The sequence below is a fragment of the Neurospora hispaniola genome, assembly GCF_033458365.1.
Source record: "Neurospora hispaniola strain FGSC 10403 chromosome Unknown B0T23scaffold_2, whole genome shotgun sequence".
NCBI lineage: Eukaryota > Fungi > Ascomycota > Sordariomycetes > Sordariales > Sordariaceae > Neurospora > Neurospora hispaniola.
Window position 1 is genome coordinate 3,669,041 of NW_026944407.1, and position 27,986 is coordinate 3,697,026.

The following is a 27,986-nucleotide window of genomic DNA, read 5'->3' on the forward strand; positions in this document are numbered from 1 at the left end:
AGCCTCCTCATGAGTTCAATGGTTGGCAGAAAAAGACGGACAGACGATGCTTGGTGGGCGCAGCGAATTCTGGGATGTTTTCCTTGGAGCGTTAGCTCAGACGACTGGGGCACTATTCTCGGCATATCGCATTCCCTCTTCCTCCCCTGCGAGCTTGGGACGGGAGACCGGGAATGGAAATGGGGATTTGATGGGAAGTGGAAGGAAGGCATGGACCACCTAGAGGGGCGTTTTTTGCGAAATGCGGAGCAAAAGCCCCTGCTCCGTGCTGCTCGGCGTTTGCCCAGGCAGTGCTTTGGAGGTGCCCACTGCCCGCCCGCTGAAGTGATGAGATGCCCGCCGGCAGCAGTACCTGACCTTCCAGCCTAGGAACCTCGAGTGACCTCAACCAAGAAGTTGGTGAACCAAGTGAAGTCCTACATCCAAAACCCGCCCGCCAGCCAACGTCGATACCACCTCACCTCCATCGTTTTGTGTCCCCTACTGAGGTACCTCCCTACTTTAGTTGGACTGGATCTTGGACCGGGTCCATAGTCGATATCGACCTTTCACTCCGCCGGGCACTACCTACGTCGACTAGTACGTTATCTTTCTTTTCTTCCTCTTCCTCCTCTTCCATATTCCTACCTCTCTCTATTCACAAAGAGAGAGAGAGAGAGCGCGCGAGAGCCACGGCTTGCTTCCACCATCACACCCCATGTTCACGAACCTGCGAGTCTCAGCCGCTGTCCCTCTTAGCCGTGTTCAGAGCTCTCTATCTACCAACTACCCTAGCTTGCACCCCCATTACTAGCTCACTTTCTGTTGGGCCTGCCCGCTCACCTGTCAATCCATAGCAGGCCAGCCATCGTAGCGTGGTGCTTTGTCATCGGTTGCGAACATCGTCACCTTGCAGCTCTTTGCGAGACCAGAGCCAAATCTTTGGATGTTGCGCTTTCGATTATCTCTTCTTTGACGCCCTCTCCGCCCTCCTACATAACCTCTACGGAAACTCCTCCCCTTCGACGACGACGACGACTATACCGACCCAACCTCAAGTTCGAGTAGCCTCTCGACCAGCAAATCGCTCCTCCCACGCTGCCTCGATATATCCCATACCTTTGCCGCCCCTCTTTTCAGAGCCGCTTCAACATCAATAGCAGCTTGCGCCGCATTTTGCTAAAGACCTTCCATCGACCAACACTTTGGCACTTGCCTGCAGCAAAAAAGAAAAAAAACTAGTATCGCACAGCGCTCAAGATAAACTACTTGCCAGCATCATGTCGGACCACGACCCCGATCACGGCCCAGCTAGCCCAAACGAATATGACGATGAGAGCAACCCGGCTTCTCCGGGCTCAATCGACGAGTCGTCCGAGGCAAGCACGCCCATGGACCCGCCAAGCTCAGGTTCAGATGCGATGCCTGGTTTCACACCAGAAGGCGACCTGCCTCGCAGAGTGCCATCATTACGGACCATCTCCGACCCGCAACACACGAATTCAATGAGCCCTAGTTCGAGTGTTCCTGGGACATTGAATGCCGCACGAAGACCTGCGGCATCCGCAGCAAATCTTCCAACGGACCTCATGGCAAAGGCACGAGCTCTGCATCAACAGCGGATGGGCATGGCTCCCCGACCCAGCATGTCGCCGCAGAATAGTGGACTAGGTATGGGGCCTATGGGATCAGGCATGGGCGGGATGGGAAGTATGGGGGGCATGGGACACAGCATGAACTTGAACATGAATCACGGTGGTCCGGCACCCGGCGGCCTGCCCGGTGGCCTTCGGTTACCTCCAGGTATAGCACGACCACCGCCCCAAGGCTTCCCCAAATCCGCGCCTGCCATAGCCGGTTTGGGAGCTAAAAAGGCCCCCAGTCTGAGCGAACGACGAGCGATGAAGCTCGGAGGGCTACCAGGAGGGCCTGGGTCACCGGTGACTGCCACGCCGAAACTATCAGACATGGGCGCCGAAGACGCCAAAGCGCCAGCCATTAATGGAGAAGGGCGCGGATCAAAGCTGAGCGATTTCAAGAACTACATTGACGCAGAAAAGGGGTGGATCACTTTTGCAGACGCAGCAACCATCACACGGACAGGCGTCAACTTCGCCAACGGACAGACCTTCAGTATCTCGCTAGACGAGGTCGAAGTGATGGACGAGCTAGGCAAGGGCAACTATGGTACCGTCTACAAAGTACGACATAGTAAGCCCAAGCTTCCACGTTTTGGGCAAGGCTTGAACACCAAGCAGTCTTTATCTCGACAAGCGTCGGCATCAGATGCTGACGTTTCCGATATCTCGCCACTAAGTCCTGTCACTGCCGCTGCGCGTGGCATTTCAGGCAAGGTCATGGCGATGAAAGAGATCAGACTCGAACTGGATGAATCCAAGTTTTCCACTATTCTCAAGGAACTCGTAATTCTCCACGAGTGCGCTTCGCCCTACATCATTGATTTCTACGGCGCCTTTTACCAAGAAGGCGCGGTATATATGTGCATCGAGTACATGGATGGCGGCAGTATAGACAAGCTATATGCCGGAGGTATCCCCGAAAATGTCTTGCGCAAGATTACATATGCAACGATCATGGGCCTCAAGTGCCTAAAAGAGGATCACAACATCATCCATCGCGATGTCAAGCCCACCAATATTCTGGTCAACACGAATGGACAAGTCAAGATCTGCGATTTTGGCGTTTCGGGAAATCTCGTTGCCAGTATAGCAAAGACCAACATTGGCTGCCAGAGTTACATGGCACCAGAACGCATCAGCGGTGGTGGCATGTCAGCTGCGGGCGGCGCGGCTGCCGGGACTTACAGCGTACAAAGCGATATTTGGAGTTTGGGTCTCACCATTATCGAGTGTGCCATGGGTCGATACCCATACCCGCCTGAGGTTTCTAGCACAATCTTCAGTCAACTCAGTGTAAGTCTTCTTTCTGCTTCCCTATCCACATCCCTAAAGCGTACACACAAGCTAACAGAATGAACGATCCAGGCCATCGTTGAGGGTGACCCTCCCGGCCTCCCAAGTGAGGGCTACTCCGGCACAGCTCAGGACTTTGTCAAGTCCTGTCTCAACAAGATCCCTGCCAAGCGCCACACCTACCCGATGTTGCTGATGCACCCATGGATCAAGTCCCTCGGCAGGCCCGAGACCATCACGGAAGAAGTGGAAGCCGAAGAGAAGGCCGCGGACGACCAGCTTGCCGACGCCACCGGCTCGCTCGACATCAACAGTAACGGACCGATCAACGACCAGGGCGATCGTGAGGTCGCTGAGTGGGTCACCAACGTCCTGGACCGCAAGCTCAAGGGCTTGCTCAGTGATAAGGCCGAGAAGCCCGCTCTGCACGCTGCACCGCTGGATCAAGTGAGCCCGGGCATTACCGCTTAGATGAGTTGTGGTCTATTTGACTGTTTGTCTCTCTCAAAGGCTAGTTGGATGCGCTCATCTTGTCGTGTTCTTTTTCTGCTGTCCACCTGTTCATTTATAGCGTGTGTACAATCATACAAATACGAATACAGGGGAAGGAAAGAAGGAAGGCCGGGTAGCATGAGCATTACTGGGATTCAAGTACACGGTAGAATCCGGAAATCTCCGTTGGGATTTTTGTTGTTGTATCTATTTCTCTATATTACAATTTTTTCCACCTTTCAGATGCTGAATCAGTGATATGAAGTGACGTTGAGTTGGGTGTCTGAACAGTAAACAGGAGGCCTGGTCACTCGATCTGGGTATTGTTTTCTTTCCAAATCCAGACGAACAAGAATTTCTTCTCTTCTCGTTGCCTATGCCAAGCGGGTCGCTCTTTCCAGGTTCTGCCAATATATCACACTGTGCGTGGAGGTAATATCATATTCATGAATTGGGCGTTCCGATACTTTGTCGGGGGTCGAAGCGCCGTTGACACCATTCCGTGGTTGTTTGGTCATGCAAACATGTTCCTATTGGTACATTGATCTTCACAAGTCATCCAAATACCGGTTTATTCAGCCACCACAACTTCACACAGCACGCATGAATCGGTCAATGCAATCATAAGGTATTAATTAATTAAAGGTGGCATAGGACATCGAATGCCAAAGAGACTATTAAGAACCGCCGATCAAGGAAAAGGGCTCGCGCCTTTACAAGGTGAATCTCAGTCTCTTCCTCTTTCTTCCTTCGTCAAACTTTCCTTCAGAAAAAGAACCAAATCCAAGTAAAAACAAACGTTCCGCCCCCTCCCAAAAGGTATCATCTCTCATTTTCATTTCATCATCACAAGACTCGTCAGTTTTGTCTCTCGTTAAAGCTGCAACCATCTTGCCACCATACATCACAAGTCCAAATGTCCGTCCGACTAACAGGCATCTCCTCTTTACGTGTTCCTTTCTCGTCCCTTTTTATTTTATTTTTTTTTCTTTTCTTTTCTTCTTGTTTGTTTAACTCATCGGTTTTAAGCCGCCAGACCTGATCTCGCAAGACGGGGCGGTCGGTAAGGTGCATACGGATGCGCATTTGAATGATCCAGAATCGCCGTTCCCAACGCCGGTGCCGGCGCCGGACCACCGCTCATTACCGGCGGCGCCGGCGATGGCGGTATGACCGGTTTGCTCGCTGTGTAGTTGCGCATTGCATTTAGTAGTCATCCTTAACCCTCCGTCCATCGAAGGACTTGCCACTGTTGCTACGGCGGCCCCAGTTGAAAACGCCACGTTTTCTTCCCTCGCTAGGGCCCGTCACGGGGCCGTCGGCGACAACGTGATCGTGACCGTTGGTAGCATAAGTGGCGCGGCGGTTGACATAGTGGTTCTTGTCGCGTTTGAGCATAGCCAAAAGGAACAAGACGGTGCTGATGGCTAAAGCGGCCCAGGCGCCCCAGGCGAAGCCGAAGGCGTACCGGCCGAGGTGGGCCTCGCGGCCGTCGCGGTGGAAATGGTTGCGCATTTTAACGAAGGTGGCGCTGTGAAGGGGGTCAGTTAGTTAGTTACATGATGACTTCCATGTCTCTCTGTTGCCGACGATTTGTTGGGGTCTAGTGTAGGGGTGCGGGGAAGAAGAATTGGGGTGGGGAGGAGAGGGGGAACAGGTGGGAAAGGGTAGTTGGGGAGCAAACACATACGTCATCAAAGCAACGGCGATACTCAACATAACCAGCGCCAAAGAAGCAATCATTCCCGACACCGCAGCGCCCACGCGTCCCAAACAAGCCAAGAAGCCCGAGAAGAAAGCCAAAGTCTCGAAGAGGAGCGCAAGCAGGAAGAAGACCCAGCCGAAACGCCACATGTACCAGAAGTAATGGCTGGTCGTATGTCCGCCATACTTGCCCGTAAGACCAGCGGGCGCACCAGTAGGGTTGCTATCCCAGGCATCACCGAGAGGCAGCGCAGGACGGGCGGGGCCGCAGTCCAGGTTGTTGAGGCCGCACACCTTGAAGTAGGTCCATTGTGAGACGTCGCGGGCGCCGCTGATGCCGCTGGTGTCGGCGCGGAGGAAGTAGGTCTGTCGAAGGGGCGAGGTCCGCGTGATGCCGGAGAGGATGACAAACCATAGGAGGATGAGGGAGATGGCGATGAAGAAGAGGGAGAGTAGGGCGAGGAGGGGGCCTGTGTTTTGGTGGGGGAAGACCGGTTAGTTACCTGTTGGGGAGGGGATCATGTGGTTGAAGATGGTAAGCGGGACGGCAAGTAGTATCAACTTACGAGTTTTGTTCATCTTGATGAACTGTTGTCTGTAAAGACTTCTAGGTTGATAATAATGGTTGTAACAGGAAGAGTAGGGTGTTATTAGGTTTAAAGGTTAGGAATGCTGTTATAGTCACGGTGTACCGTAAGTGTTAGTCAAGATATCGGTGAGAGGGACGGCAGGATCAAAGAAAAGTGGAAGAGGGGCCCGGATCGGATCGACTTACGTCGTCGATGCAGTGCACCTACTTGTACCGCCTTATGTACTGACCCAAGACAAGTGATGAAAGCAACCGCGGTTTAGATAGGTTTCAGTTGTGGCTGAAAGAAATGCGTTGGATAGGTATGTTCGCTGGGTATCCGAAGGGACGGGGAGAGTATAAGTAAGTGGGAAAATGATAACAGATCAAGGTGGTTCTACCACCCAACGACTTATCACGATGAACGGCTCTGGGGTATCACAGTGTATTACTTCCGTTCTGGATGGAATAAGGGTCAAGTTCAAAGACATCAAAATATAGAGCTGGAAATTAGTGCGGCTGGAGGGTTTTATGTGGGAATGTTGAAGGGATGGATGGGACTGTGGCAGATCAGGAAAGGGTCTTCCAACCTCAGATCAAGACATTCGGGGTAGCACCCGAACCGACGTACGTACAGAATCCAATCCCTTGGTCTCATTGACTTCCCATCAAGCTGAGCCTACCTCTACCCTACCCACTGATCATCATATGAACGGGTCAGAATGAAGGCTTTGTGGTTGTCGAACTTTTGAGAGTGACAATCATCACGTCTGCTTGGTGGGGACAACGGACGATGCATGACGCAGCGCCCAGAGCTCATGGCAGATGCCGACCATCAAATGCTGTTTGCGGGAACCCGCTCCTGCAGTGCAGTCCCGCCGCAGTGCACACTGCACCAGGGCAGTGCAGGCCTTCAAGCACCCCCTGCCCTGCGGCAGCGACCTGGCTGGACGTCACTGCGACCCGTCTTCCTAAAAGAGAAAGTAAATGGCCCCACTTATCCCTTTTATAATGCCCATTGCTCCACATAGCCCGTACACAGAGAGCATTGACCACCTCATCTTTCCGTCATGGACTGGACCTTTTCTCTCCTGCGCCGCCGACGTCATCCTCTCTTCCTCCCTCCATCTTTCCATTAAGTCATGCCTCGCATCCGAATCGGCGACAGCGTCCGGAATGGGGTACCACGCCAAGTAGTGTAGTAATGTTGGACAATTACTATCAAACTCCGAATGGAAGACTTCATATGATCTTCATTGGTCTATTCCACTGAACCTTTCTTATCTTTGTTTCTGCCTTTCGCCCAGAAGCTAAGCAGGTGGGTTTGATGAACGGTTACACTTGCCGAAGCCGACGACAAGCTATCTGCCAAGGAAAAAGAAGGAAGTATACGAGACATCCAAGAGATTATTAGGTGATGCCGTATGTGTACACTTGCGGAACAGAACTCGTGACAGTTTCTGGAGTGTCCAGAAGCGTTTTGAATACAGTGTTGGCAGCCTTGTGGGTCAACAAGTTTTCGGTCGTCGAACGAGATGCAAGTGATGTAAGTCAAACTGACACAGATCGCTGCCCTCGTGGTCAGCTTTGGCGAATATTGTGGAACACGGTAAAAATCGTGGTTGTGCAACATGTGTTAGGAGATCTGTCTTGAGAAGTTTGTTTAACTTGTTTCAAAGTCATATTGTGTTTTCGGCCTTGCATCAACGTAACTAACCACGGAGATCACTGTTTATAGTGTACAAGTTTGGGCTTCCCTGAAAGTTATCTATTAAAAATTCCTCTTAGAAGACAGGTATTACGGATATGAAGCTTCGGATACGGAGATGAATAAATCGTCAAGTCAGGTACTCACCTGTAAGTTCTGAATTTCAAGTAAATACATGCCTCTATCCATTAGGCAGCATACCCGAATAAATACACCTGCAATTTGGAAGCACCTCTGGCACGCACGAGGGTGTAAATCGCACATAACTATGCAGCGCACCGCACTGCAAGTAATCAATATCCACCATCCGGAATGTGCTCAGTCTCGACCACATCCTGATATCGCCTCATCTTATCTGAACCACCTGGGTCTCAACCCTCATTGTTCACTCGCACTTCTTCCAGGATTCTAACATCTCATATAATTTCCCACGAGTCATCAGCTTTTCTCTATACATAAAGAGGACGATATATACAGACAACAAAAGGAACTCTTAAGTCATCAAACCTTCTATGCCGGACCACACCACATCAAACTAGCCTAACACCACCAACCACCATCACCACCACCACCATCATCTACTGCTCATACAACGCCCTCAACAGCGTGCTCAACCTCCTTCGCTTCGGGACCGTAGCCCTCCCCTCCTTCCTCACAAACACCGTCCCCTCCTTCCTCTCCCTCAACACCCTTCCAATCGCCATATAATTTTCAACGGCACCAATCATCGGGCCCCTAGCCTCGCTCGGTATCCGTTGCATCTCAGGCCTCGCGCCCCCATACAGCTCAAACGCATCTTCCAAAAGCCGTCTTCTCATCCGCTCAATGACCTCGGGACCCTCGGGGTTCTCCAAGACCATCTTGTGCGTCAACCCTTCCTTCTTGAGCCAGGTGGTAGGCAAGTAAACGCGCCCGATACGAGCGTCGACGACGATGTCGCGAGCGATGTTGACGTACTGCAGCGCGATGCCCATCCGGCACGCGGCGGTCTCGAGCTCGCGCTTCTGAGTGTCCGACATGTCTGGCAGGCAGTGGTAGATGATGAGGGCGATGCAGAGCTCGCCGACGGTGCCGGCGACATAGATAGCGTAGTTCTCAAGGTCCTTGTCGTCGGCGATGGGGTATTGGAGATCCGTAGAGTCGGAAGTACCGTGGAAGGTGAATTGTGAGTCCATCTCGAAACCCTTGATGAGATCGTACAGAGGCTTGGGAGGAAGAATGTGAGTGGGCAGGAGGTGGAGGGCTTGGTAGGCACAGGGAGGGAACGCTGTCTTGATGTAGGCGTCGATTCGCTCCCCTTTTTTCTTGGGGTCCTCGGTGGCGTCCGAGTCCTTGTAGTGCAGATCAAGGAAGTGGTTCAGCTTCGCGGTCCAGGACAAGACCTCGCGGCGGGATTTGGCGTCGTCGACTAGATCATCAGCCAGGCGACAGAAGGAGTACCTGAAATGGTTTGTTAATTCAAGTCCGGAACTTTGATCAGGCTGAATGGGTACTTACAGCAGGATCAGGTCAATGCGGAGTCGACCAGAAAAGAGCGAATTGGCCAGGTAAAAACTCCTGCTCTTCAGGCGCAGTCTCTCGACCGCTTCTCTCAGGCCCTCAATGCGCTCAAGATCGTACCTGGAAGTGTTGATAAGACGGCTTTGAAGAAGCATGTGAGGTGTCGGATACCGGTTGACCTTGGGGAACAGAGTTGGGAAAGCGTAAATGACGGCCAGATATTGATCGAACGCGGCCATACCGCCAACGATGAGCATGTTGGTCACCAGGAAGAACGTGGCTTCTTCAATGTCCAACTTGCCAAACAGACAAAAATCGAGCTTCGTCCCCGATCCGATGGACCAAGTACCCCTGTGCAAGGCAAACTCGTCTACCGCCCAAAGATAGAAGGTGGGTAGGAACATCGGAAGCACCGTCGCGTACCATGGTAGGCTGAGAATGAAGCGCCCAGCGAGGGTCCAGATAGCCAGTAAGAACGGACAAGCCCAAACAAGGATCAAGCCGAGATAGCTTGTTTCCTGATGAACCTGAGCGGCCTTCCATCCCCACACCGACAAGGCTACGAGGACTACCTGGCCGGTAACCTTGGCAACCCTCATCCATGCTGGCGGGTTTTGTTGATTGTTGAGGTGCAACGCGTGCAGCACCGGTTTGTTGAAGAGGATGTACACGAGCGACGTGATGTAAGTCTGTATCACGAAGAAGAACAGCTCTTCAAAGGGGATTCCAAGCAAACGCGGCCCAACAATGGCTTCTGGTGGGTAAGACCATACTTTTTGCTTAATCAAGTAGGCATCCCATGGCAGAGCGGCGGTAAAGGCGACGAAGACGAGGAAGCCTGTTTGAATGAGATGTATCCTGTTGAGAATAGGATAGGCGATAGCGGTGAGAAGTACCGCCACGGGTACCGTGAATTTTAAGTGACTATCATGTATCTCATCAGCAATGATGTTTCCCAGGACTAAAGGGTGGTGGCTTTCAGATCTGGTACTCACACAAAAGCATAGTCGTACATCTTGGGCAGTCTCTATAGCTTGTTGGCGCTATTGTCATATAGAGCCGTGGACGTAGAAGCCTATCTTGTCATGAGAGATGAAGCAAGACCTGTGCATATGAGAAAGAAACCTATGGAGGTTGGCGCTGGGGCGTCGATCTGGCTTTGTCCTACTGTGAAAGGCCCGGATTGCTAAGAGACGCAACCGACACGTCGAATGAGTCCAGAGCAGAGACTCTGATAGAAGAGGATCAGGAGAGAAAAAGGAAGAACTAGGCCACTTCAAATATATGCCAGGGACAATGGAATCGAGAAGAGCATCGAGTCGACGGAGACTTGGGAACGGCCACGTCGACCACGGCAGTTCCAGGATCCGAGACTGTTGGAGCTCCCATGATGTTCAGATCCAGAGGCCGGGAGAAACATCGGAAGTGCGTCCGCTTGCCAAGCATTGGAATAAATGGGGAAGTTGGTAGGCCCGGGAGGGGAAGTACGCCAACGGGCCATCGCGGATAACCAAAAAAGAAAAGAAAAACGATAAGGTAGGCATTCTGATTGCTTCATGCCCGAGAGCCCAACTTAAGCGACAAGTCTGACTCTTTTGCTGGAAGAGTCCCATTCGGTTGTTGCGCTGCCTACACAGTACATCGCGTGCTAAGTAAACACTGCTCTCACTAAGCAAAGACGTGCACTTGTGATGTCATGTCCGGTCTACATCTGACAGACAGACAGAAGCAAAGCCTGTCATCCGAACAATGAAAGTACGGTCGGTTCTTCTCCAGAGCGCTTTCTCATGTGCGTGAGCTTGAGATGACAGGACGAGTTCATTACTCAATCCATCTGATCTCTATGGTTGTGCTCGGCTATCGACAGCTCGTGCGGCGATCAGGGAAATTTTGTGCAATCAAAGGACGTCGCATATGTGACGCGCACTATCATGCAGCAGAGACCCAGAAAGTGGTACTGGGCCGGCCGATCCTTGAGTGAGCGTTGGGGTGGGGTGTGATAACTAGTAACTGACGGGCGGTTGAAGCTGGAGATGAGTTTGGTGATGGTGAAAAAAAAAAAAAAAAAAAGGTCCCGGCGTCGATTGAGATGGCAGAGAACCCTGTGATGATCGGGAGCACAGCATCGAACTCTCAGGCACAGACTGCACAGCACAGACAGGCACTCTTTCAGTGGTGGATCTCCCCGGAGACCTTGATGCACAATGCACAGACCCTTGCCGAGACGGCAGCCCCGGAGATCCGTCCGGGGAATTGGCCAATCACAGGAGCCGGAGATGGTCGGCGCAAGTCAGCCAGGGCAATTCAACCGTGTCGACCCAGGCTCGGCAACAGCAACGCAACACCATCGTGGCCCAATCTTACTACACTACGTACTCAGGACGACCGACGCCTTTTCTCGGTCTCATCCAGCCATAATCAGCAACTGTAACTGAAAGGTCCAGAACACTCTTTGAACCCGGAACCCTGGCCCCTGGGACAGGCATCCTGAAACCCCTGTGGCCACCATCGTACCCCTGGATTGTCTCTGTGGTTGCCCCGACTCCGCGTCTTCTCCGTCGTCGTCATCCCGTCTGCCCCATCACAGAAGCGGAAAGGTGATCAGGAACCGTTTTATAGAAAGAGAAGCATGGCTTCCAGAATACGGTGCAACCCTCAACAGCAGCGCCGGGTTTTGGCCGTGGCACTAGCGCAACCCTCAACAGCCACTCCACGCGCTTCTGTGATCGGTTTCAGGGGATCGTGCAAGACTCTTCCAACAACTTACTCACCAGTACCACATCAACTCCGGCTCCTTTCGACTTCGCAGTCATGGCGCCAAATTGAGCCGCCTCAGCCACAGCCCATTCATCCACAGCCCGAGCTCGCCCCTCAGCCCAAGAAGCGCAGTCGTGTATGGAAGATTATCGGCTATGGGTCTCTCCTCCTCTTCGGCGCCGTCTTCGGCCTCGGCTTCAGAGCGATCGTTTCTCCCCCGCCCCCTCTGGTTCCGGGCTCTGAGCTTGACCTCATGGAGACCAAGATCATCCACCGGCAAGCGGAAAACCTAAAAATTGTCCAGGAACTTCAAGCCGACCCAGCTTGGGAGTCATGGGACGCATACGAGACGCTTAGCCCGGAGCACCGGGCACAGCACATCTCGGCCGGCGCAATGGCCGGCTCAAAGGGTATCGGCGGCTACCACCGCGTCTTCTACAACAAGGACTCGGGTGAGTGCGTCAGCGTCATCTTCTTCGGCCCCGCCACCACAGGCTGGCCCGGCGTCGTGCACGGCGGCTGTCTGGCGACTCTCCTCGACGAGAGCTGCGGCCGCGCGGCGTTCAAGAAGTGGGGTGGCCGGTCTGGACTGACGGCGAACTTGAAGCTGAACTACGTGTCGACTACGAACGCTACCAAGTTCTACGTCATTCGTGTCAAACCAAGGAGCGACGACGAGCTGCCGGAGAAGGAGCGCGGCAAAAGCCACTACAAGATCTTCCTGGATGCGTCGATACATGATGCGAAGACGGGCAAGGCAACCGTTGTTGCGGAGGCTTTGTTTGTGGGTGGAAAGGGGAAGAGCGGGAAGGGAGGATTGACGGTTAGCGGATTGGCTGATCAGGGTGAGAATGCTCGTTTCTAAGTAGGAGCGGGAGGTGTCTATCTATGTTTATTTGTCTTGCCCGGTTGCACTGCTTCTCCGGTTTCTCCAGAAGCGTGCTCTTGCCTTGGTTTCGTTTGTACTTCATTAGACATAATTGGAGCGAGCATATAGACCGCTAGACTTCACAGAGAGGTATTGTAATCGAATCCCTGATAACACGAATATACCTATCCAAAGAATAGATAGGGTAATCATCATCAGCCTCGGCTTCAGTCTTATCTCTTTCTCTCTCTCAATAGCTTGGATTTGGATACCCCATGACTTTTCCCGCTTACTCAACCAACCTCTAAATATTGCCCATTCGAGTAAAGTCATAACCCAACTCCTAACTCATCTCACATTCTCGATGGATTCCTCCCATGTACACATCAGGTATCTTCTGACTACCAGAGGCACCCTGCTTCACCCTCAAATGCCTCCAGGGGGAGACTCAAGTCACTCGACCCTCTTTTCGCTGCATCCTGCCTTGCTTCACCGTGTCCGCTTTCATAGAAGAGTCTTTTGTAAGCTTGAGCAGCGAGATGCTCGGAGTGGTTTACGGTACCCCCCAATAGCCAGTTCGTAAACAGCCATGTTGGTCTCCTGGAGACCTTCACAACCGGACATCCAAGCCGAATTCATCCCCAAACTATTCTACCGATTACTTCTAGTGTATAGAATGACCTGCAAGCGACGCCGCAACGTGGCAGGCAGACCTCATGATTGGACAGAACAGCATGGAGATCGAATCCGGGTTGGATGATAAGAAACGGTAACTCTAGTGTAGTTAGTGTATTTTACACAGTGGTTGATTGATAAGCCAGTGATTTTGACTTTGACTGTTCGCCTTGTTTCGTTCTCTTCACTTCCCAATGTCCAATTTCGTGGTAGTCACCGAAACAGTGAATAGGGGTGTTGGTAGAGGACCGGGCCGGACCGGGACCGCCCTTACGGGTTTCCAAACTCACCAGCACTCGTCGTCGGGTTCGTTGGGGGAGCGGGAACTTTGACTCCGGTCTAGCCAAGAAGCCAAGACCTTTTTCCTTGTCCAAGACTCCAAGTTCCAATTTACTCCACGTCCCTCAACCTCCCCAACCCGCAGGATACAGCCAATCACAAGCTACGGACAATTGGCCGTGATTACGATTCATCCACTTGAAGGACTGGGGCAGTCAACGGGCCCTCCAAAAAGATCCAACATCAGGCCATGATGATCTCGCAATTATGTATCAAAGGGACCGGCTCTACACTAGCGGGATATTCTTTCACCGAAAACCTCGAGACCACTCAATATGAGCAAGGGGACTTTGGGGTAACGCCAATCACGGGCCATGGACGATTGTCCGTTATCAGACTGGGTCTTGGGTACGGGCGAGGCCAGTGAAGGTATCAAGCCTTCTACAATGGAAAACATGTTGCTGTTCATGTTGATACCTTGCAAGCCGAGGTTGCTGGAGCCTGGAGAAAGTGAGGGGGTGGGGGGGTCAAAAACAAGAAAGAGACGATAAAGAAAAAAAAGAGCGGTAGAGAGATGGAGCCAAAGATTGAGAATGGACTCCATCATTTCGTTCGCTTCACTTTCAAATGGTCCTTCTACCCATCCTAGCAGCTGGAGCGATATAGCGGATAGAGGCTCTCTCTCTCATCACCCTCACCCATAAAGAGCAGAGGACGGAATTCCGACTTTCTAGTCCCTAGTCCCCGACCTGGGATTGCCGATCAGTTACCTTTGTTAGTAATAAACCGTGGGGATCCATCCGGCCCATTTACGGGATCTTTAACGAGGGCCTTTGCGGGCGGGCTCTGCGAATGGATTTCGCTCGGCTCCGACTCGGCTTCAGGCATCACAAGTCGTACGGGAAGCTTGTATAACAATTCCTGTCGTCTTTGCTTCGACCTTGATGAGAAGGTAGACAATAGCAGCGGCCGAGTGGGTAGAGCGATGACTATGGCAGGTTTGAGATAGAGACAGAGGGGTAAGAGAACGGTTTACTTTACCCACGACCCTGCTCACCTATGTGAATTAGGGGACCTTTTCCCCTGCCATGTCCCTCGACCGACGACGAGGCGATGATGATCCCTCGGTAAGCATTCCCCAGTCTCTTGTAACCTCACGGCGTCACGTACGGTATGTTAAACTGCACAGTATGTAGATACGGCGTAATGTGTGGCTGGGGAGCCCCGTTGCCGAGCCGGGAAAGGCAACGTACATAGTACACGTGTACGTAGCGGCATTAGCTTTTCCAGTTTGCTATGTAACAATAGGGTCCCTTGACATGCTGGATTCGGGGTGAATGGCTCCAAGAGGCCCCACGGGTTGGCGCACGTGCTGATGAGGGAAGTCACACTCAAATAGGGAGATCGGGGAACGAAGAGAAGGGTCTGATTCAACGAGTCTGTTCTGTGACGAGGAATTGGTTGCGGGGGTTCATCGAACCGTGCATTTTGTGATCGATGAGCGTATGCTTGCGAAAAAATGTGGATCAGAGAGCCCTGTGACGACTATGAGGACCGTTGATGGGCCGAGAACGTGATTTCGCAACAAGAGTCGTGAGTAGGAATGCACGTTGTCTATCTTGTCTCTTCTTTGACTGCAGTAAGACCAATGGAAGGCAAAGAGTCTGCTTCCATGGCGGCGGTTTTTCTCGGAGAAACAACGTCAAGAGACAAATGTACACGGCAGGACACTTGCGTGTTATTGGAAATTCCACACCGAATCGTCTTCTCCTGAGACATCTCCTTCTTTCTGTTACAGTAGGTTGATTAGGTTTTGGGTGTGTAGTTTACTTCGAAACCAATGCCTTTGTGCTCCTTCGGAAATTTTCCACAATGAGGAAAATAGTAGAAATCCTCTTCGCCTGACCTTGGAAAACTTTGTCTACAAATCCGAATCAATCAGACCGACATTTCGACTCATTTTCGAGTGGTATGTGTAGTCATAGTATCGGGCTGTTGTTCCTCGTGGTAAGAAAGGGCAAAGCAATTGGATGTATGTTAACGATCCTCGGAAAAAGTAACGTTAGAATACATCACAGAGGCAGACGTTAAATATCATCGGAACGCCATCCCTCACTGCCGCCACCAAATCAGCGAATGACGTTTGAAGCCTCGAATAGTGAATGAACCTCAGCGCGTGATGATGTTGGTCTGTTAACATAAACGGCATATGGGAAACCCATAGGCGGTAGGTTGAGTTGGCCATACTGCAGTGATATTGTTCGTAAACTTTGTTCGGCCGTGTACGCTGTACTTCATATGCGTTTGTAACAGTTGTACAAATGAAGATGCTGGTTGCCGATCTTACATACCAGCCCTGCTCATAGAATAGGCTGAGGATTTCCATTAGGGGAGTGCTGATCTTCTAGACAACGTTCTAATCCAAAAGTGAACTCCGGATACCGAGACACAAGCTCAAGTTGCCGTTTAGGGGACGGAGTGGAGTGATGGATTTGACGCGTCAGCCATTCCAACGGCCCTTCTTGGTATCAAAGTGATTCGAAGTAATCATTTTCTTGCGCTGGCACGCGTTGCGGTGATACGAAACATGTTATACTCGCATGGCTCCTGGCTCCATTCAATGTGAGACATTGCCAGTCCGTTGGGATTCGGGATTGACGTCTAGCAAAAATTGGACCTGGGGACTTGACGACCCTGAATTTCTTCATTTGGATCGTATCTTAAGCTAGGGATAAGGGTCTCAGTTGCCAAGTCGCCCGCGTCGAGAAAATGAATGGATCTGATCTCGAGATCAATGGGCGAATCGGAAGGAAGCACTATGGGCAAGGTCTTTCAGACTGATTAATACCGGCCGAATGGGTCACTGAAGGGATTCAATGATGGGCCCCGGATGATGGACCTCTGCATCACATGAGTACACTGTTTGAAGACGAGAAGAGGTCCTGTCCGAAATGCAAGCGGCGGGGGTTCACATTCAACGAAGCCTCTGAAAGCTTCGCTGCGGTTTCGACAACCGCTTGAGCTACAGTGCCATTCATGTAATAGGTACCATGGCAGTGATCGTTGGCGTACTGCCAACGTAATGCGATTGACTAGTGTAAGATGTCGTAACCACGCCGTTGTTCTTTGTCTGCAAGAGAGCATGTACATGGACGCCCTCGTCCATCGTTTTAACCGGTTTTTGCACTGTTCTTTTCCCGACATGGGTTTGTGGTCAATAAGGTTTTCTGAACACCAAAAAATAATAAACGCTTGAACGAATTCCAGCTACACTACAGTATCTTAGCAGTGCGCTGTAAGCCCACCAGCCAGACGCTCAAGATCCTCAAATGTTTTCAAGGGACAAAAAAAAAAGAAAATGGCGCAATAACCGGGCAAGGAAATGGGGTCATATGTTTGACTGACTCTGAACCATTTAGTTGAAAAGCACATGGAAGCATTGATGAGGACCTCTGAAGCCTAGAAGGACCGTATGAAAGCTCGTTGGTCAGGGTACTGGTAATCACGCCCGAACAATAGCCGAACCCGCGCTCACCTGGTCTACCAAGGAACGCCATGCGTGGATTAATATCTTCAGACGGGCACCGTCACCGTCACTGCCATTGACTCAGGGTCAATAGCCGGCGAGAGATATGACGGAAGGTTCCGGGACCCGTCAATCGGCAATGTTTCCCCGGAATGTCTCTCTTCCGAGCAATGTGTTGCTTTAGTAGGCTTCTAGGAGGCTTTAGAGGCTGCTCGGAAAATCGATAGCTTGGTGGAGATGGACCTTGACGCAGGAGGTTGCACTAGAAACGGAGCAGCATCCGCGGCAGTTAGTTGGAAGAAAAGGAAGGAAATGCAATTACCGAAAGGGCTCCTTCTAGGATAACCTCAGCGAGGCGCTTAGTGGGTGTTGCACCCGCAGCACGTTGTGGGCGTTGCAGGGTCGCGAGTCACAATATCAACCCCAGCAGAAAGGCCGGCGAGAACGAGACATGGCGGAGAGTCTGGATGGTAATTTCCAAAAAGCCATCTTTCCTTCGGTCGCTGTTGCTGGCGAGGTCTTTCGGGGTGGAGCAAGCCCTCACCGACATTGCTTGGTTTTGTGATGTTTTTGTGATGGAAAACATCTACTATCAGTTGGTGGCATGTCCCTTGCTCGGTGCCTCCATACCTCTTCCAACTTGAGCCAACCTACCGCAGGTTCGAGGATGGATTCGACCCAGTCAGGGACTTGAGATACTCCTTGTCAAACTTATGGGTACCTGGGGGTGAGAAAAGAAAAAAAAAGGAAACTTATAGACCTCCGAAGTGCCCATGATTATTACGACGTCCGTCATCTTGTGATCCAAGCTGAGCTTTGGGAGAAGGAAGCTGAAATGGGAGTCTGGAGTTGTCCGCACCGGGCGGGTGGGTGTTAAGGTTACTTTTTAGTCGTAGTGTTGCGGAAAGGTGTGGAGGATTGTCGAGGATTTGGCTGGATCTTGGCAAACAACAGGCCTTCTGCCAGGGACAAAACCTACCTCTGGTTGGGACTGGCCTGCCATTCTTGGCGACCCACCTTCATCAGTCGAATTTTCTTGACTTGGATTATACGTACAGTGCGCCCAACCGATCACGCTGTGCCAAGACATGTCGTTGAGATCGCGCCGTTCCCTGCCCCGCCGCCCCATCTCACCATAGTAGCTCCCTCCAGTTCACGCACACGCAACCACACAGAGCAAGCCATTTCTACTTGTCCTTTCCTAAAACGGACAAAGATGTGATTCTCGTCTCATCCGATCAGAGCCTCAGCAGCCCGGTGCCAGCTTCCTTCCTTCCTTCCTTCCTCCTCCATTCTTGTTAGTCTCTCGCTCCTTCGCACATGTTTCTATTGTACCTTAGCTCTATGTACGGGGCAAATCCAGAGGTATGTACCAAGGGAAGGAAGGACTGCGAGCTAGCAGATAGTAATATTGCCCCTGGACTACTACTGGATGCAGATGCGTCATGGTCTGGGCCGGCAACCGGTTAACGGCCGGGGAAATGACAATGGAATGGCGACACCTTCTGCTTACCTAGGTCTGCCGCCATTGACTTCGATGGATGTCCACACTCCTCCTCCACTGCACACGGATAACCACGACGCTGTGGAAATGGAGTGAACAGGGACCCTGCATCCTGACTTGCAACCGCGGTCCTGGAGGGGAATGGAAACCAATGATGGATTCCCGTCCACCATCGATGCATCTCACGATCCCGCTGTGCTCTTGGGCCCCACACATCGCCATGTCCATCGGAGGAGACTCCTGGGGCCTTCGTCTAATTAACTTCGGTCTAGCTATTCGAGGTACTACAGTAGTACTCCCTCCCTCTCTCTCTCTCTGTATGGCGTAGTATGGCTCGGAAAGGGGCATCGACTGCCGGCGAGAAATCAGCCATGTCATCCATGTCACGATTCGCCCCTCGACCAGATGCTCATCATGTCCTTGTGCCAACTGCTGCCAGGGTCTTTCCTCGCAGGGACTGGACAGACATATCTCTCCAGATACAGATACATCATCGCAGTATGTACCCCATCGTCCGGATGTTGCATACCCTTAGTTCCCGGGACCAGTCCTCGGTCGTCACAAATCCTTCTCGTGCTCCTCCACTCCCCCCATCTCCTCTACTAGTCTCCCCGGCCTACCAGGGTCCTTGCTCAGCTTCATCTTTCCCATCACAATCTACCACACGCCTGCATACGAGTTCTAGCTCCATCACGGCTGTTTGAAGGCATATTTGAGTCGACTATACCCTCCTCCTCGTCAGATGGTCGCGGGTACATCGTCTCGTGCCTCATCATTATCGGCATCCTAACAACATACACTTGCACCCGTTCAGTCTTCATCCCAAGAGCCTGCGAGTCTTCAATTCCATACGTCAAGGCGCATCATAGCACGGCCGGGTTGACCAGACGACCCCAAAATCAACTTGACACAACCATATATCCACTTGACCTTGGTCTAGCTTCATCTGATATCACTTAGCTTACGCTATCCAGCTGGGTTGGGTGAACGTTTCAACATCCCATACGCCAAGACGAAACCCCGATATCTCTAGGGACCCTATCCTTACCTGTTGTCCAATATGGCACAGTCAAAGGTTGTCATTTATGCGATGCGCAGGGAGCTTCGCTTGTCAGACAACCCCATATTCCACCACTTCGCCAATCCAGAGTCGAAACACGGGTTTTCACACCTTCTCCCCGTGTACGTCTTTCCTGCACAACAGATTGACCTCTCCGGCTTTGTTCCAAAGGGGAGTGAAAACCCACATCCTGCCCCCAAAAGCGCCGTTGGAGGGTATGCAAGATGTGGACCATATCGTGCCAAGTTCCTGGCAGAGTCGGTTTGGGATCTCAAGACAAGCCTTCAATCGATTGGCAGTGACCTCCTCGTCCGTGCCGGACCATACAAGGATGTCATCAAGTCTCTGGTCGAAGGGCTCAAAGCAAAGGAATGCCAAGTTGGAGCTGTATGGATGACAAGCCACGAAGGCTCAGAGGAGAAGAGTGACGAGAAGACTGTGGCATCTTTTTGTGCAAAAAGTGGCATAGATTTCAAGCTATGGGATGACGAGAAATACCTTATCCACGAGTAGGTTTTCCACCTGCCCCCATGGTGCATTTTAACGAGGAAAAAGACAAAGATTAAAGAAAGGCCTAAAAAAGATAGATTGACTAATCCTCGAGTTACAGTCGAGATACGGGTATTACACATCTCAACGATCTCCCCGATGTCTTCACCACCTACCGAAAACAAATAGAGCCCTTGCGTGAGAAGGCAAGGAAGACATTGCCAGTACCTGAAAAGGGGGCCTTGCCTGCATATCCCGACATAGACATGATTCCAAGTCAGCAACCACCATTCAATATCCCAGGCACCTGCGAGGAGTTGGTTGACGCCGTCGTCAGGCCGGTGAAGAACTTCCTAGAGGACCTGCCAGACTTTCCGGAGAAGGCAGAATCATCCCACCCGTTCAGAGGCGGAGAGACATCAGCTCATAAGCGAATCGACCATCTCGTCATGAGCGGAGGCATGAAAAGCTACAAGGACTCCAGGAACGGCCTCCTTGGACCGGACTTCAGTACCAAGCTGTCTGCGTACCTCGCACAGGGATGCGTCACCGCTCGCCAGATCCACCACGCTTTGGTGGCCTACGAGGATGGAACGGGCACCAAGTACAAAGGGGCTGATGGTTTTGGTGAAGGTGATAATCAAGGCACAGAGACCGTCAGAATGGAACTCTTATGGCGCGATTACATGAGGTTGTGTCACCAAAAGTATGGTGACAAGCTATTCCGCGTAGAGGGCTTCAACGGCAAGCACACCGATTACGAAGGCGAAGATAAGAAGTATGGGTGGAGAACTGCCAATACGAGCATAGCGTTGCCTGGACAGGAACCTACTCCTGAAAAGGTTTCGGAGATCCTTGCGAGGTTCAACGCCGGAACCACAGGCATGGGACTTATCGATGCGTCGCAACGGGAGCTTATACACACCGGTTACACATCCAACCGGACACGGCAAAATGTTGCTAGCTTTCTCGCCAAGCACTTGGAGATCGACTGGAGATATGGCGCAGAGTGGTATGAGATGCTGCTCGTGGATTACGATGTGTCCTCCAACTGGGCCAACTGGCAATATGTAGCCGGTGTGGGCAACGACCCTCGCGGCGCGGCTCGGATTTTCAACCCAGTCAAGCAGGCATTTGACTACGATAAGGACGGTACCTACGTTCGGACGTGGGTGCCCGAAGTAGCAAAATTCGAGAACCTCGAGAATGTTTTCCAGGCTTGGACAGCCTCCAAAGAGGACCTGAAGACGGCAGGCCTGGAGGGAAACATCATGGTTACGGATCCGGTCAAGCCTATAAAGTTTAACCTTGACCACAAGCCATCCAAGGTCAAGAAACGGCCCTTCTTCAGAAAAAGAGGTACCAAAACTCGAGATGCCCAGGGTAGCGCTGAAAGCCCGGGTAGTAGCGATGGTCATTCTGGCTCTGGCGGCAGTCCCGACGGTTCCGGTGACAGCAACATACCATCCGAGTCTAATTGTGCCGCTGTAGGGTCTGGCCAAGCGCAACAGACTTATCAGGGTAGCGGCAGGTCACAGTCATCAAGCAACCATGGTGGGCGCTCGCACTCACACCAGCACAACCAGCACAACCACCATCACTCCCACCGCGGCAACGATTATACCCGGGGAGGTGGCGGTGGTCGTGGAGGTCGTGGCGGTGGAGGCGGCGGATATTCTGCGTCTCAAGGGTATTACGGCATTGGTGGTGGTTACCGTGGCGGCGGACGGGGCAGAGGCGGAGGAGGAGGATTTCGTGGCCGGTATGCTCCAACTGGGGGATTAGGTGGACATCATCACCATTCCGAGCAACAAGTAGCCTCACAATTCCAGACTGACGCATAGGATCCGTCAGCTGCTACTATGTTTGGTATGTTGCCGAATGTAATGACCACGTACCATTTGGACGGCTACTATTCTTACTTTGCTTCGCCATTTCCTTACCAGCCTGCGTACGCTCACCATCATATGTAGCTGGGCTGGATATCGCGGGTCGGGGTTCCGCGGTGGGTGAGTGGGTGGGTGAGGGGAGGCCGGAGGGCAAAGAGGATCGGGTGGAGGAGCAAGAACGGGAAGAGAAAGGACTCGAAGAGGAAAATGTCAATGAGATGGATTATATCGATGAACGGGCTTTGAAGGTTATATTTGTGTTATATTCGTAAGGAGAATGTGGACTTTGAGCTTTTGGCCGGTGGATGAAGATTCTTCCAATGGGATGTCGAAGCGATGTTTTCGCGACTGATATGGTTTATTTTATATTTGCTTGTATATTCTTAAATCTTTGCTGATTTTCTTGAAATCCAGCTGATCGATATGCGATGTTAGCGCATAAACAAAGAAACCCAATATCAATTCCATACAAATTTAGTCGGCTACAAAGATGGTGCACGTGGATGACAGGAAGGAGCAAGCATCAATTCAATGTCTGAATTTTGTTCATATCCCGTCTCGTTTATCGCTCATCATCAAAACAGTCAATGAATTGAGAAAAATGGAAGTTGCGCCCTGCGGATAGCGGGGCTTAAGTAAGGAAAGGATGCTCTTCAGCTGTGTCGAAGCCAAGAAGATTTTGGACCTTTGAAGTCAACGTACCTCCGTTAGAGAATACAGGTGTAGGTCTAAGGCAATGAACATGCTCATAGTGGGAGCCGTATTAGCAGAGTAAAGTTTGTGAGGCTCTTACGCTCTGTGGAGAGACAGGGAGACTTCGTTGAAGCCCATTTACCCGCAAATCTCATTCAGCATGGAGGATATCTAGCCAGAGTTTGACTGCGCTTACAGTACGGTACAAGCTTTAACCATGCGTTTTTTGATTGGTATTATTCACTATACTTCCGTACCGGCTCCGGAAGGTTGACATACTGCACTTCATATCTGAAATTGTCTGTGTTTGCCGAATCGACAGTCCTGCTACACGGCCGAGTCTGCAAAGTTCAACAAGTCATCCAGCGCCAATGTCTCATACGGTCCAAGCCTCCATCTTAGCCCAACATTTGTGTCCTCTGGTGTCCTCACGGCCGTAGCAACCATGTAATCCGGTCCCATTGATCGCAAACACATATTCACATCCTCCACCTTCTTCCCTCTGAACCGTATCTCGAATTTCCTCAGCACCTGTGCGTCCTCTCCTTCCTCTTCACCCTCCTTCGTCTCAACAGCCGGCACATCCCAAGCTGGCGTCGGCCGACTCGGCCTAAAATACCTAAACTCCAACTCCCCCAACCATTCCGCCAGCAACGCCTCACCCGTCAGTTTCACATACGCCTCCCGGAGCGCCCAAAGCGCATAGAAAGCCCTCAGCTTCCCATCCGCCACTTGCTCCGGCGTCGGCGGCCCTCCTCCTCCTCCTCTCTCTACCAACCCCGGCACAGCGCTCAACACCTGATATTTCAAATAACTCGTCTCCCCCATGGCGAAAACGTCAGCATGCATATCGACAAAGCTGCCCCAGCCTTCCTTTCTAATCAAGTCCTGATCGCGATCCCTGCGTTCGGATGTACACACAACATCCACGCCGACCTCCACCTTGGCCCCCGCCTCCGACTGCGCCCCCGGGCCGGGATAGTCCGCCACAGCCACGAGCGCGACGATTCCAGCCTGGTGCGACACGTTGAAGGCAACTGGCTGTGCACCGGTTGCAGGGTCGCGCCAGATGGGCTTGGTGGTGCGCTCGTCGCGCGTGAACCCGGGCGTGGTGGATGACCAGGCCACGCCTGCCAGGCGCGCGATGGCGTACCGCTTGAGCAGGGCGGAGGCGAGCGCCATTCTGGCGTCGCGGACATGGAAGTATTTGAGCACGGAGGCGCGCTCGGTAGGGGTGAGGAGGGAGAGGGGACGGGATGCCTGGGAATTGAGAGAGTCAGTCAGTGGGTTTTGATGTCATGTTTTGAAAAGTTTGGGTGCGGTTTCGGAATCGCGGCGAACGGGCGAAGGGCGGCGGCGCGCGCGCGAGGATTAATAAGGATGTTTGGTTCAGGGGTTTGTTTACATGGACTTCAAGATCACGGGTCTTAGCAGCTGAGGGAAACCAGGACCGGGTGTCGAGGATCCACTGGATTAAGACGGGGTTGTTTGGTGGTTCTGACATCTTGTTATCGCTCATTTTCGGTATTTTGTGTGTTCGAGTTGCAGGTGGGTTTTGAATTTTGAATTTGTGAGTTACTCTTGAGACGGTTTACTTCGGACAGGATGGGTGGAATTGGTCGCGTGTTTCAGACATCAGCTCATTCTCACCGGTCCGTGACAAATTGAAGCACGAATATGGGATGATTCGGGAGGAACGGGACAAGACAAGTGGGAGCTGAAACAGTGATAATGAGTGAGAAAGTAAGTCGAGCTGACAGAGCTGACAAGCTGGTCCCGGTCGCACAATCATGCAAGTCCGGGAGCCGTGGTTGGAGATCCGGGTCAGGTATCCACACGTGCCCGAACCTGGACTCTCCCGTCACAACTATTTAAAGCAGCCAACTGTCCACCGCAACTTGACCTCTTTCTCTCTTTCTCTCCTCATACCCCCGACTGTTTTCCCTTCGGGGGTATCGTCGCCCGCCTTCCACCAAAGCACATCGACCAAAAGTCATCATGTCTCCCGCCAAATGACTTTTTCCATCATCAACCTCAAAAAGTCGATGCGCCCAGGACGACCACATTATGTTTCCTCAGTTCCGCCAACCGGTACATTTCCAACAATGCGCCAGCTGGTGTTGAGCACCGAGTCGAAACATCAAAAACCAACCCGCGTTCCGCCCAGGGGTTGCGAACAGAGAACCAGTAAGCGGCGAATCCGTTTTGCAAACCCGAAAGCGTTCTGAGCGCTCCGTCGCTCCGCCTAGGGTTTGTGGTTGTCAGAAAGCGACAAAACATGCCCAAAGCGTCGAAAGCGACAATCGTTCCGCCTTATGGGAGGTGTTCCCCGATCCTGGATTTGGCTAGTTTCCGGCCTCTGAGGAAGCCGGGGGCCGGAGTTCTGAATTTTGGCTCGGGATGTAACCACCCGCATCACACCGGCGTCGAGCGATCATTTATCCTGCTCCGGAGGATTTCGAATCATTTTTTTTTTCATGTGCCATGCGATCATTGGAAAACCGGTTTCGGTCCCAAGAAAGCTGGGACTCGGAAGACCATTCGAGACGACTTCCTGCGTCGAGCGGGAAAGGAGGCTTTGCGTCGAACTTGGCCCGGAAGACTCCTGCTGGAAGGTCTTGAGCTCTTACATCCAAGAGTTCGGCTGAGGAGGCAGTTGATAGTTTTTTTTCGCTTTGTGCTAGTTCCGCGGAGTCGGCCAGTTTCCTCCTTCAACCACTCTCCGTCTCCCTGCTGGAAGGCCTGCGGTCTTTTCTCGTCATCTCGACTTGAAATGATCTCCATGCCTCTTGTTTCCGACAACTTGTCTGAGGAGGCGTTGATTCTCCGCCGGAAGTGCGCCTGTCGCAATACAGGAAGGGCCTGAGGCGATGCGAGTCCGCTGGAAGGATATGGTTGTCAAGCCCCCAAGAAGAGGTAGCGGTGACCTGAAGCGAGGATGTTGACGGATTGAGTACCCTTCTTTGAGAAGATTGAAGAGAGTTTGAGACGATTACATCAGCCCCTCATAGCGCCGAGAGTGGGGCAGCCCGTTGAAGCAGCTTGGGAAAGGAACTCTTGTCTGATGCGGAGAAGGGCTTCTGGAAATTGCTGTTGAGGGTTCCCTTGCTGAAAGTCTTTCTTCTCCTCCTCAGCCGGAGCGGAGAGAAATACCAAGCCTGAACCTTTACGATGGTGCGTGGGATTAAGGACAGATAGATATCTGTCTGAACAAATACAGGCTACACCAAGATGGACAGTTCGGGATCTGATAGATCTACTTCAGCCAAAATACATTACTTTCCTTTGTTCAGCTTGTTGATGGTTTCATGTTGTGTGCATGATAATGATGTGATGAAGATGTCTTGTAGTTGGGTGTTGTTGAGTAGGCTGTGGAGAGAAACGGCAGATAGTAAGCGAGATACATATAAGTGATGAACGTAAATGGCATGTAACAGACAGCGGAACTGTTACAAGCCAAATTCACTTCATGAAAGTTCGCGACTGCTTGGCTACTACATCATCAACTCTCTAGTCCCACCTAATTCTCGCTCTGCACACGACAAAACAAACCAATTTCCCAACCCCCAAAAGCCCAAGACTAACAGGAAAAACCCAATACCCTTATCTCCCATACCCTTCATAACCCGCCCCATGAAGCTAAGTCGGCCAGGTAAGTATGTTGGACGAACAACTACGCCCCAGGTGCAACTATACGAAAACTGCCACGCCTTCTTTCATTTGCGAGAACCACTGAGCCATAGGACTACCTACTGGGACCCGTTGTATTGAAGGGGCTAGGTAACAGACCCTACATATACCCGCTGGTCCATGGCGACTGGTGCCTAGGCTAGGTAATCTGAAAAGGTGTTATGTCATTCAATGTCTATCATGGAAAATGCATCGCTGTCTTCAATAACTCGAATCCACACAGATCACACCGCACTCCTAGAGCTTGGAGTCAGTCTTGCCAGGATTCTTCTCCAACCTCACCAACCCTTCCTGCACACACGTAGCCAGCAACATGCCATCCTTGTTATAGATCCTCTGCGTCACCACACCCCTCCCATCACCCGCCCACGGACTCTCCATCTCGCTCAGCATCCACTCGTCCGCCCTGACCTTGGCCGGCTCGTGGAAGTAGATGGAATGATCCAGACTGACCATCATCCCGATCTCGGGCCGGCCCACCATGTCTTTAGGGTCTCCCAAGCCCTCCCACTCGTGCAGCGCGCGCACCCGCTCCTGCACGTCCTCGGGTAGCTGGTCAAAGTCCTCCGGGTGGAAGGGGAACCGCCACAGCTTGTGGATACGGCCGATGGTGCCGATGAAGTACGAGTCGCTCACGTACGCCAGGGCGGTCAGGTGCGCCTGTTGCCCTCCCTCGGCGCTAATCTTGCCCTTTGCCCGGTACCACTGCCGCGTCTTCTTGTCCTGCGGACGGGGGCTGTCGGCGTTGGTGACCTCGATCCGCGCGCTCTGGAAAGGATTGGGCCCGGAGCGGACGAGCTCCGGCTCGCCGTCATAGTCCTCCGGAGGCGGTTGGCACGGCCTGCCCGTCTTCTCGTCGATGGGCATGGACGAGGCGTGCGAGACCTGACTGCCCCGCGGCCCGCTAGAACCCTCCCGGACGAAGGAGATGGTGGTGGTGAAGATGCAGCGGTCCTTTTGGCGCGCTTGAACGGTTCGCGTGGCGAAGGAGCGGCCGTCTCGGACGAGCTCGACGTGGAAGAGGATGGGCAGTTCGGCGGAGCCAGCGAGTAGGAAGTAGCAGTGCATGGAATGGACAAGGAAGTCAGATGGGACGGTCTTTTGGCCGGCTGCGAGACACATGGCGATCACGGCGCCACCGTAGATGCCGCGGGCACCGGGGGGATGCCATGGTTGGCGCGCATTGGTGAAGATATTCTGCGTTTGGAGTCAGTTTACAGTGACGGCAACGATGGATACGTGACATGCAGGGCTGAATGTATTTGAGGGAGACAGATGCATGGGACGTATGCGTTGTGTAAGATGAGATGCCACCATACGAGTCCAGACTTACAGGTCCGATCACGGCCAGTTCTATGACCTCCAAAGTGTTCTCGATAGGCGCCTTGCTCAAGTCCTCGGGCGGCGGCCTAATAAGGGTTGGGCGAGGAGCCTGTTTCGATTCCTCTTCTGACTTTCCCATTGTGTTGAAATCTATAAATGACGAATGGGATGGAAAGGTTGGGCACAATGTGACGCCCAGAGTGTCAAGTGTTTGTCACACGGTAAAGAGATTTAGATGTACTAAGACGATAAAGAGTATGGTAAACACTTGAGGGTGCCAATGAGACCAGGTTTGTTTCTAAACCAATTGGTAGCAAGCCGAGTAAAAGTATAACGGATCGAAGAATAT

The 27,986-nt window shown here is 52.2% G+C and overlaps 8 protein-coding genes across 8 annotated transcripts; 4 read left to right on the forward strand and 4 right to left on the reverse strand.

The window, feature by feature from the left end:
- Window positions 1-1,259: 1,259 nt before the first annotated feature.
- B0T23DRAFT_309437 (kinase-like domain-containing protein) lies at window positions 1,260-3,383 on the forward strand (the record flags this gene model as incomplete). The annotated part of the gene is made up of 2 exons (XM_062834522.1): window positions 1,260-2,912; window positions 2,985-3,383. The coding sequence occupies 2 exons, from the start codon at window positions 1,260-1,262 to the stop codon at window positions 3,381-3,383; spliced, it is 2,052 nt and encodes a 683-aa protein (XP_062695895.1).
- A 1,076-nt stretch (window positions 3,384-4,459) lies between these two features.
- Window positions 4,460-6,024, reverse strand: B0T23DRAFT_89005 (SUR7/PalI family-domain-containing protein). The gene is made up of 3 exons (XM_062841950.1): window positions 5,675-6,024; window positions 5,095-5,578; window positions 4,460-4,935 (listed from the first exon to the last, which is right to left on the reverse strand). The coding sequence occupies exons 1-3, from the start codon at window positions 5,685-5,687 to the stop codon at window positions 4,611-4,613; spliced, it is 822 nt and encodes a 273-aa protein (XP_062695896.1). The 5' UTR covers window positions 5,688-6,024; the 3' UTR covers window positions 4,460-4,610.
- Window positions 6,025-7,635: 1,611 nt separating this feature from the next.
- Window positions 7,636-10,029, reverse strand: B0T23DRAFT_89036 (geranylgeranyl-diphosphate geranylgeranyltransferase). Its single transcript, XM_062841951.1, has 3 exons — window positions 9,880-10,029; window positions 8,882-9,808; window positions 7,636-8,824 (listed from the first exon to the last, which is right to left on the reverse strand). Exons 1-3 carry the CDS (start codon window positions 9,897-9,899, stop codon window positions 7,963-7,965), a joined length of 1,809 nt encoding a protein of 602 aa, XP_062695897.1. The 5' UTR covers window positions 9,900-10,029; the 3' UTR covers window positions 7,636-7,962.
- Window positions 10,030-11,414: 1,385 nt separating this feature from the next.
- B0T23DRAFT_89059 (HotDog domain-containing protein) lies at window positions 11,415-12,690 on the forward strand. The gene has a single exon (XM_062841952.1). The coding sequence runs from the start codon at window positions 11,514-11,516 to the stop codon at window positions 12,504-12,506; it is 993 nt and encodes a 330-aa protein (XP_062695898.1). The 5' UTR covers window positions 11,415-11,513; the 3' UTR covers window positions 12,507-12,690.
- A 6,016-nt stretch (window positions 12,691-18,706) lies between these two features.
- B0T23DRAFT_89104 (uncharacterized protein) lies at window positions 18,707-20,131 on the forward strand. The gene is made up of 2 exons (XM_062841953.1): window positions 18,707-18,991; window positions 19,454-20,131. Exons 1-2 carry the CDS (start codon window positions 18,823-18,825, stop codon window positions 19,948-19,950), a joined length of 666 nt encoding a protein of 221 aa, XP_062695899.1. The 5' UTR covers window positions 18,707-18,822; the 3' UTR covers window positions 19,951-20,131.
- On the forward strand, window positions 20,040-22,065 carry B0T23DRAFT_374734 (DNA photolyase, FAD-binding/Cryptochrome). Its single transcript, XM_062836863.1, has 2 exons — window positions 20,040-20,062; window positions 20,137-22,065. Exon 2 carries the CDS (start codon window positions 20,309-20,311, stop codon window positions 21,884-21,886), a length of 1,578 nt encoding a protein of 525 aa, XP_062695900.1. The 5' UTR covers window positions 20,040-20,062; window positions 20,137-20,308; the 3' UTR covers window positions 21,887-22,065.
- Window positions 22,066-22,786: 721 nt separating this feature from the next.
- B0T23DRAFT_89141 (uncharacterized protein) lies at window positions 22,787-24,418 on the reverse strand. Its single transcript, XM_062841955.1, has 2 exons — window positions 24,030-24,418; window positions 22,787-23,884 (listed from the first exon to the last, which is right to left on the reverse strand). Exons 1-2 carry the CDS (start codon window positions 24,141-24,143, stop codon window positions 22,952-22,954), a joined length of 1,047 nt encoding a protein of 348 aa, XP_062695901.1. The 5' UTR covers window positions 24,144-24,418; the 3' UTR covers window positions 22,787-22,951.
- A 2,055-nt stretch (window positions 24,419-26,473) lies between these two features.
- B0T23DRAFT_89130 (thioesterase-like superfamily-domain-containing protein) lies at window positions 26,474-27,918 on the reverse strand. Its single transcript, XM_062841954.1, has 2 exons — window positions 27,648-27,918; window positions 26,474-27,511 (listed from the first exon to the last, which is right to left on the reverse strand). Exons 1-2 carry the CDS (start codon window positions 27,774-27,776, stop codon window positions 26,552-26,554), a joined length of 1,089 nt encoding a protein of 362 aa, XP_062695902.1. The 5' UTR covers window positions 27,777-27,918; the 3' UTR covers window positions 26,474-26,551.
- Between the last annotated feature and the right edge of the window lie 68 nt (window positions 27,919-27,986).